Source organism: Mastigoproctus giganteus, chromosome 1 (genome assembly GCF_048544385.1).
Source record: "Mastigoproctus giganteus isolate SK-2022 chromosome 1, ASM4854438v1, whole genome shotgun sequence".
Lineage (NCBI taxonomy): Eukaryota > Metazoa > Arthropoda > Arachnida > Uropygi > Thelyphonidae > Mastigoproctus > Mastigoproctus giganteus.
Genome location: NC_143575.1, coordinates 272831823 through 272842062, shown reverse-complemented (window position 1 = coordinate 272842062; position 10240 = coordinate 272831823). Strand labels below are relative to the sequence as shown.

At 37.4% G+C, this 10240-nt stretch overlaps 1 protein-coding gene across 1 annotated transcript in view; it reads right to left on the bottom strand.

The window, feature by feature from the left end:
• Window positions 1-578: 578 nt before the first annotated feature.
• LOC150091996 (uncharacterized) overlaps window positions 579-10240 on the bottom strand; it is a 29280-nt gene continuing 19618 nt past the window's right edge. The window contains exon 4 of the mRNA XM_090386439.1: window positions 579-807. Within this exon, the coding sequence (XP_090242565.1) occupies window positions 729-807 (79 nt within the window). The 3' untranslated portion in view covers window positions 579-728. The remainder of the gene's footprint in view (window positions 808-10240) is intronic.

Below are 10240 nucleotides of genomic sequence, written 5' to 3'. Positions count from 1 at the left end.
GATAAAGATTTTGTGCATTTTAAGCAGAGAAATTGTCAACATAAACCTTAATACATTATCTCTTCAGTATCGTGGCCACCAGTGAGTGCAAACTGTTCACTAAAGATCCATATTCTTCTGAGGGGGGAAAAAGTTCTTTTCATCAGTCTATTTAAGCAATTAAGTTTTGATAATTCTATAATTGTTTGTTTTGTTTCAAAGAATATAGACAGGTGTGACTATGGATAAAGTGAAGTACAAATCCATTATCTAATTTCTGTTTTTTCAGGGGGGAGATGCATTAACATTCAAAAATGGGACAAAAGTGCAGTCGGAGAAGAGAATGTAAATAAAATGGAGGAACTGGTGGTAGAAACCCCTTAACCAGAGGAGTTCTATAAAAATTGGTGATAGAACATGACAATGCTAAAAATAAAAATATGACTAGTGAAGCTGTTAAACAATAAAAACTTCAACATACTCTAAAAAATGTCATTTTATTCTGTTCTCAGGTATGTGCAGTCTGCACGTATATGCAGAAATAATCCAGATAAAATATAGAAAAAAGTAAAAATTTCTAAAATTCTGAAGTACATTGTTTCCTGATGTTTGAAGTGCATTGATGAATGAAAACTTTCAGAATGGTAGGACATCAAGCAGACTTTCCAGAATATTTCTGCGAGCCTATTCTAGCAGAATATTCTTCACATCAAATGGGACCAAAGGAAAAATTCCAGAATAGTAAGACATCAAGCAGACTTTCCTAAATTCTTCTGCAAGCCTGTTTTAGCAGAATATTCTTCCCATCCTTTACTGTAGTGACGTGCCCTAAATTTGATGAAGAAAACAAACTGATAATTTTGCCTTTGTTAAAAAGGTATCACTTTCTGATGGAAGATATTTTAAATTTAAGGGAAAAGGGGAAGAAACACAAATGAAAAAATAAAATTTAAACTGCATTATTATCTTTACATCACATTTGCCTACTTTTTTTTGTCTTAAATATGCTCTGTTCAAATGACAAGAAACATGTACATCTTAATTATGTTGTTATATACAAAAGAAATGAAAAAAAAAAAAATTAACAAATTCAACGTATTCAGCACTTTTCTAGATAAGTAACCATACAAAACAAGATAACGTGTGCTGTCACAAATTTTCCACTCCTAGAAACATTGCTGTCAACCCTGAAAAAAACTAAACTTTATTAAATATTCAATGCACATTAGGAGTATAACAAACTATTAATTATATTAAATTAATCCTTTAGTCGCTAATATTCCTGCTTAACCCTACGCTGCCAATGTATGAGGGCTGTTCCGAAAATATGCAGACCGGCAATACTGCTTTGTTGCTATGGAAACGAGTGGCAAATTTGCAGCCTAGGAATGTTCCCTCACCTTTTCTTAGTTAGTTTGTGCAAGCGTATCACGTAGTATTCATTTTTGTGTTCGTTATAACAGTTCGTGTGAAGTGTGTTTTATGATGGAGGACGAGAAAGATATTTCTTTGTGTGCCACTTCTCTGGACATTTCCTCCTGACAGTTTCCCTTAACTGCCTCAGTACATCACAATAGAACTTTGCATTGATGGTCTTGGTCAGGAGGGATGAATTCCTTATGGATAATCCCATCAATGTCCAAAAAACAGATCAGCATGTACTACTGATCAGCACTGCTCCTCACTTGTTGGGCTTTCTTTGGTGGGGGGTGAAGATGGGCTCTTTCACAAGGATGATTGTTGCTTGGTTTCTGGTCATATCCATATACCCAACTCTCGTCACCAGTGACGACCATAGAAAGGAAGTCTTGATTATTCCTGGCCCGTTATTGAAGATCTCTGCTAACATCCATGCAATGCTGAATTTGGTCTTCATTCAGTAACCGTGGCACGAACTTGGTCGCAATCCTCATGTTCAACTCGCCTGACAAAATCTGCTGGCAAGTGCCATACGATAGTTGAACAATGCCACAAATGTCATGGATGGTCAGCCTGCAGTCTTCATGGATCACCACCCAAACTTTTGCGGCATTTTCCAGGGTGGTGCTCGATGAAGAACGCCCAGAGCGATTACCGTCATCAACTGACATTCGACCATTTTTAAAACGATTAAACCAGTAGTAGGTCTGCATCTGGCCTAAAGAATTGTCACCAAAAGTTTGTTTCAACTTCTTACGGGTTTCTGCTGCTGTATCGTTAAGTAGGAAGCAAATCTTTATCACCAATTTGCTTACTGGAGGCTTGAAGTGATGGAACCCATGTTTAGTCTCCAGAACAAAGTTCCTGTCAACCCTTCCATCATGCAGTATGACTGATGACTTTTGAGGCTATGATGGACATCATGGTGAGATCCAATTTTCCTTACATTTGGAGGGTAAAGCTCTAAAATGATGTTTGCAGGTGTACTAGTTAGTACACCAAACCGAACTTATTGGTAACTCTTTAGGAGGCTTCCGGATCAGCTAGTGTATAATCTTGCTACCTTTACTCATGGAGGGAGTCCGAGTAGTGTGTGTGTGTGTGTGCAGGTGGCATTGTCGAGGCCACATTTTGTCAAGGATCTGGGTATATTCTTACCATGTGTATGCCATATCCAAAAATTTCATTACTTCATACAGCATGTTCCCCCTACTTTTTATTACTATTGAAGACACCGTGAATTGTCAAACTAATAGAGTAAGCTTATCTGCAAAAAGATCTAAACCTCCCAAACACTTCCTAGTTCATTTCACAAATATAGGTGATCTCGATTCTAATCTCAATGATGTCCATTTCCACTTGCAGTCTGCCAAACCCCATGTACTTTTTCTGACAGAATCTCAGTTATCAGTTGATTCAACTACTGCTAATCTCAGATGCCCAAATTATTCATTGTACGATTCCTTTGCCTCAAAGGTGGTACTTGTGCATATGTCCGTTCCGATATTCCCTGTCAGAGACTTGGCAATTTGGAATCTTCTCTTTTCGATCTTCTCTGGCTTAAAATCTCTCTACTTCATTGTGCCAAATTCATCTGTTGTCTCTACCGTTTTCCCAACTCCACTAATCACTTGAAGCTCTTTGACTTCCTCCCTTTGCAACTTGGCTTTCTCCAATCTAACTTTCCTAACAGTGAGGTAATTTTCCTCGGTGATTTTAAAGTTCACAACTCCAGCTGGCTTCTGTCTTCTAGTCACACCAACCCAGCTGGTCAAGATGCTGAGGCTTTTGCAATTACTATTAACCTTGCACAGATTTTTCATTTACCTACAAGAATACCAAACAATCCTAACCATAAAGCCAAAGATACATACAGAAAAAGATACAGAAACAATACAGAAAAAGATCGCTTGATCTTTTTCTCACAAACAACCCTTCTAAGTACACGGTCAAAGTGAGTAGTCCTTTAGGCACCTGAGATCACAACTTGGTGATTATCTCTTCTCCAATGGAGCCTTTATCTCATGGCTGTTCCCAACCTTGTGTTGCTTGGCATTACAAGAATGCAAAATGGGATGACCTGCAAGATTTCTTTTCCTTGGTCAGATTACTGTTTCAAAATTTCTGATGTCAACGTTTGGCCAGGTCGTGTCAGTGAAATTATTCTTGTAGGAATGGAATCCTTTATCCCACACTCCACTTTAAAATCTTGACCTTTATCTAAACCATGGTTTTCCAATAAATGTGCTAAAGCTGTTCAAGAGAAGAATATTGCATATTGTAATTGGCTTGTTTCCAATTCTTCAGTTTCATTTTCTACCTACACCAAAGCTCGCAACAATTGCAAAACAGTTATGCTTTACAATTAATCAGTCCAAACTAGATTTTTAACAGGCTAAAAGTAGAAAACTTGCTTCTTGCCCTAATGGTAGCTGAGCATTCGGCCACAACTTTTGCCCATCTCTGCTCCCAACTCTGTCAAAACCAGATGGTTCTGGTGTCACTTCAGCCTGTTAGCATCTCATTTTTCTTCTAACTCACGACCTGTTAGCATCCCATTGTTCTTCTAACTCATGACCTGTTAGCATCCCATTTTTCTTCTAACTCATGACCTGTTAGCATCCCATTTTTCTTCTAACTCATGTATTAATGATCTTGGTAAAACACCTCCCACCATTCCCAACACACTCCATTCAGTGCCTCCTGTGGTCTTCTGTCAAAAGGATGTCAGAAGGATTTTAACGAAACTTGATGCTCAGAAAGCTGTAGGTCCTGATGGTATTTCTCCGCTGGTTCTCAAAACCTGTGCTCCTGAACTTACTCCTGTTCTTTGCCGCTTTTTTTCACTTTCTTATTCCAAAGGAATTTTTCCTTCTGTTTGGAAATTTGCTGATATCCAGCGAGTTCCTAAAAAGGGTGACAAATCTCTCCTGTCTAATTATCACCCCATTGCAATTACAGTCAGTCCTCGTATAACACGTGTTTGCACTACACAAATTCGATCATACACGATTTATAAATAGGGGAACGATATCTTATATAACACGAACCGAATTCGCTTATGTACGATTTGCCTTTATGTTTACAAGAAATGGCAGTCAAACGCAGAATCACCCCAACCGAACGCAACACGATAGGAATGAAGAGAAGATTCTGAAAAGTATTTATGTTTTTTATATCAGTGAAGAGGAAACACATTTCACCATAATAACGTAAAACCAACACAATTCCAGCAATCAGTATAATCGCAAATGCAATTAGATCGAGTTTACTACCAGTTTATAACAGATTCCACTAGCAGAAATGCAACTGGAAATTGTTTTTATTGTTTTATGGTAATAACTCCTATAAATGTGAGGTGTTAATAGTGTATCTCGGCCTTTACGGTGTTGTTTATTCAGTTGCTACACGCGTGCAGCTTTGTTTATGTGTATCAAGCATGCCTCCTCATTTTGTAATTGTGCTTTAATCCCTAAAAATGAGTAAAATACTTAAAAGGTGTGAAAAGGAAGCATCCTGGTGAAGACACTACAGATTCAGAGAGAAAAAGAAAAGCAATATTGATAAACAGAGGCGGACTGGATCAAAAATTCTTACCCGGGAAAATTTATAGTGGCCTCGTACTATGGTTTATGGCCAAAATCACACTGGCCTCTGGCCCATCGGGGTTTCCTTGGTAAGCCTTATGGCCAGTCCGCCTCTGTCGATAGAGAAAAAATATGAAATTGTGAAACGCTTTGAGCGAAATGAAAGACCATGTGATATTGCACGTGCTACAAACCTAAATGAGGCAACGCCGAGAATTACAAAGAATGCAGAGAAAATAAAAACAACTTTCATAGCAGGAACAACTCAAAGTGTAATTAAAATCCATTAGATTAAAACAAAAAGAATTAAAGAGATCGAACGGCTGTCATCTGTTTGAATAGAAAATCAAACAAAAAACAAGTTTGCATATGATAGAAGCAAAAGCATTAGCAATATTTTATTACCTAATAGTCGTAATAAAATACTTACATATTTTATTACGATTATTTATCGTGTTTGGTAATGTTTTGGTTAGAAATGTATGTTCAATCTTGGGTGGTCGGCACCTAACCCCATTTTTTCCATAGGGCCTGTTGTTCATATTGCACGATTTTGCATTGCACGAGGGTTTCTAGGAACACAGCTATCGTCCTATACAAGGACTGACTGTACCTCTACTCTTCCTAAAGTAATGCAGAAATCAATTAACCGCCAACTCTTTAACTACCTTGAAACCTTCTGTCTGATCAACAATTGCAGTATGGATTCCGTCAGTGTCGATTGGCTTATGTTTTTGGCTTATGTTACCCATTTATGGACAAATTCAATGGAAAAGTTCGGTGAAACACAAGCAGTTGCTCTTGACATCTCAAAGGCTTTCGATTTTGTTTGGCATAAAGGTCTTCTACACAAGCTTCCATCTTATGGTTCACCAGCTGTTTTTTTAATTGGTTATCCAGTTTTCTCTCTCTGATCACTCACTGAGGGTGATAGTAGATGGCTTTCTGTCTTCTAACATCTCCACTAATGCTGGTATCCCCCAAGGTTCAGTTCTTTCCCCCACTCTTTTCCTCTTGTATATTAATGACCTTCTTCCATTGACTGGAAATCCTATCCATAGTTTTGCCAATGATAGCACATTGCATTCCACTTTCCATTTTGAGAAACCTTGCCCTGCTCAATCAGCTTCAATTTCTCGAATATCCACTACCAATTCCTTAATGACGATCTCCAGGTAATTCTCCAGTGGGGCAAAAACAACTTAGTTGATTTCAATCCTTCTAAAACTCAGTCTTGTCTTATATCTTGCAAAAAGGATTCTTCTGCTCCTATGCTTTGGTGACACTCCGATTTCTAGGCAAGATGATATATCTCTTTTGGGGATTACCCTGACTTCTAATCTCTCTTTGCACATGAACATTACAAATATTGCTTCCTATGCATCTAAAAAACTTGGTTTTCTTTTTCACTGTTGGCATTACTTTTTTTCCAAACAACTCTTCACTCTGTACAAATCGCAAATCCACCCTACCATGGAATATTGTTCCCACATCTGGGGTGGTGCTCCCAAAACCTTTCTCAGGCTTCTAGATCCATTCAGAAGAGGGCACTTAGGTTAATTAATGTCTCGTCTCTAACAGAGTCTCTCCACTCGCTGTCTCATAGACGTGCTGTTTCTGCTGCATGCCTTTTCTACAGATACTTCCATGGGCACTGTTCTTCTGAATTGGCTTCTATAATTCCACTCTCTCTTTCATAACAGTCCGAACAAGCGCCGCCACCAGCCAACATCCATTTACTGTCCAACTTCAAATTCACAGAACCAACTTTTCATCTCCCTCGTTTATTTATTCAACTGCCATTTTCTGGAACAACCTTCCTTCATACGTATTTCCTTAAAATTACAGTCTACAGAAGTTCAAGTCTAATGTCAACAAATATCTTCTTTCGTCTTCTCAACCTCCAACCCAAGCACAGTACTAAGTACTCTAGGTTCTAATACCTCTCCCTCTCATGTTTGGGGTTTTCTTAAAAAAAAAATAAACTTGGTGCAAGCACATTGCTCTCTCACATCAGTCATTGCAACAATTGCAAACTACATGAAACATACCGCCAAAGAACTGTGCATCAATGAGTCTATCCAGCCCGACACCACGTGGCACACTAATTCACAATGAATGCATGCAGTGTTACCTAGTACCACAAGTCCGAACTAGATGTGGTTCCCATGCAACATTCAAATTTCAGGAACATTTTGGTAGCACCTTGTTTAGCTGAGATCAGAGCCAGATTTAAACTTGATGTAACCATAAGCTATAACATGTGTGAGGTTCTTCACTGTGACAATATTAAAAAAGAATTTTTAAGGAGGAGCAAGGCCCCCTTGTAATATGAGGCTCTAAGCTGTAGCAGCTTGTTTAGCTTAATGTGTAAATCTGGCCCTGGCTGAAATGGATATGTTATGTCACTAATGCTGTTCCTTTTTTTTTTTTTTTTTTGCCTATATACTCTCTGGTGCATCTGACTAATATATGCCTTGATGTAAGAGCAGTTCACTTTGTACATCACATTGCTCATCTAGAGGACCTGATGGGAGAAGGATGGGTGGAATAACTGTTAGTTTTCTGGTTCCCATGTGATATGTTCTTCTTCTTCTTTACAGTTCTAATTATTTTTGTCACTTGTGTACAGCTAGCAGAAAGTGAAACAACTCCAAGCTAAATGTACAAGGGAGTTCAGGGATTGGATCAGTTGCAGATAGGTTTAATGCTTCTAAATATAAGGTTATGTATCTGGAAAATAAAAATCCATGAGTTAATTATAAAACTAGGGGATAGTTAAAAATTATTTAAGACAAAAAAGACAGGGGGGGGGTTATGGTATAACCAGATATAAATTTTACAATTTACCAGTGTTCTGTCTATGATTTATAGGACCTTTGAAAGCAGAAAGAAGGATATTATCATTCATCTGTATAACAGAACAGAGAGACAGCATTTGGAATATTACATTCAGGTCCAAAAGCTTCACCTAAAAAAAAAAACCTTCTAGAGAAGGCTCAAGGAGAAGCAACTAGATTGGTGGGGGGGACAAAACAATGTCTATATGAAAAATAGCTTACCTAGAAAAGGTGCAGACTGCAAAGCTTGGCAACTATCTTGTGGGGGATGGGGATCTAATTGAGGTGCATAAAGCATTGAAGGAAATCAATAAAATGAACAAGGGAGGTATTTATATATTTGTTCCTTGTGGTTCTTGTTGTATCTACCATTCTCAATAGTAGATACTACAAGAACCACGAGGCACAAACATAAAACCTCAGGGAGTAATAAAGAGGCCAGATCTCATTAAGTTTAACTTCAAATCACATACTGTGGACTATAAAATGAATATCCTGCTAAGGTGGCCAAGACAGAGAGCATGCCAAAATTCAAAGTGGAATTCAATAGAAAAAAAATAATAATAAAAGATTTTTTTTTTTTTTTTGGCAGATGCAGAAGAAGTCCACTTTCTTGTGTCATTTAGCCAATATTATATTTAAATCGGATTTCAGAGTTACCATGATAAAATTACTTAAAATGAATGCACTTCATCTGCATAGGGTTTAGAATCTATTTATCACTAATATGGTTTAATAGTCACACAGTTTACTTCAACTAGTTCTATTAGTTTGTTTCTTTGTCAGTTTGAGCCATTCCTATATACAGTGTGCCAATTAAATAACGAGACTGATGCTACTACAAAAAAAAAGAATAACCCTAACAGCAAAGTAAGGTTATATATTTTCGAAGTAATCACTTCCAATGTGTGCGCACTGTTTACATCTTTTATACAAGTTTTGAAAACACTTCTGGTACCGCTTTCAGCTGGTTGGTCACTGCATCCTGTATATCCTCAATTATCCGGAATTGTGTTCCTTTCATGGCTGTTTTCATTTTTGGGAACAAAAAGTAATCTGCAGGAGTCAAATCCATAGAATGTGGAGGTATTCGATGACTGGAATTGATTATTTTTTTGCCAAAAACACTCTATGCAACACTCTACTCTCTTTTCTCGTTGCTCGAAACTCAACGAATGCAGTACAAAATGGAAACAAATTTTTCTTTTACCCAGATCTTTTAGAATTTCTCATATAGATTCCTTATTGCTGCTGATCATCTCAGCAAGCAGCCACGTTGAAATTGATCTGTCTTCAGTCAGAATTTTTCTAACCTTTGTGACAATCTCCAGCGTTCAAACAGAGATTGGTCGGCCAGGTTGAGGATCATCCTCTAATGACTCACATCCTTTACAAAAACATTCAAACACTCTTGGCAGAGACAAACATTCATCAGCATAAACTTTTTTTGAATAGTCAAAAGTTTCTGTAGCACTTTTTCCCAATTTACAATAAAATTTGATAACTGCTCTTTGCTCCATTTTCAACTTTCTGACAACATGCATAAAACTACTATTACTCTTTCCGTCATAAATCACAAACTACTGACCGGACAAGTTTCAACTTGCACTCGGATGTAATCATGTACTATTTTGGCCTTACGTTAATACTAAGGCAGAGCACATGCAGTCTTGTTATTTAATTGGTGCACTGTGTATAGCATTTCTTTTTGCTCTTCGTTATACCAGTGTCACTCAGGTCTAACAACCTGCAGACAAAAGGTTGAGATTATGGCATATAGTATCATTGTAATGTGCATAATATTTTTTATGCAATAATACTAGTTTAATAACCATAACACAAGAGGGAGTTTATTATAAGTAAAAACAATCATTAATCGACTTTTGATATTGTTGCATATAGGATTCTATTCTCCTTTAACCTAAATTTTATAGAAAAACTAATTAATATATCATTGGTTTTTCTGTAAAAGCAATCACTTCTTTTATGATGACTTCCAAGAAAGAAAGAAACTCATGTCACTTTCTACTCCAAAAGAATAATTAATTCTTGCATGAATATACAGGGTGTCTCAAAAATACACGGCATAACTTCAGGAATGAGTTCCTCATATGTAGACAATAAAAATATTTTATATCAACATAGTTCCGGAAATGCTTGGTTCCCGAGTTAACCGGAATGTCTTATCTCCCGCAGCTGATTTCCTTCATCACAAGGTACTGACAGAATCTGGTGATTTTCCATTCTGACCATGTATTCAAATCAGGAGCAAGTGGATATGCACTTTATGTACGGTTTGGCAGACGGCAATGCTCTGGAGGCTTGTCTTTGTACCATGAAAGGTTCCCAGAATGACGATGTCCAGACAGGAAAAAGTTTGAAGATATCCATCACTGCCTTTGTGAACATGGGACC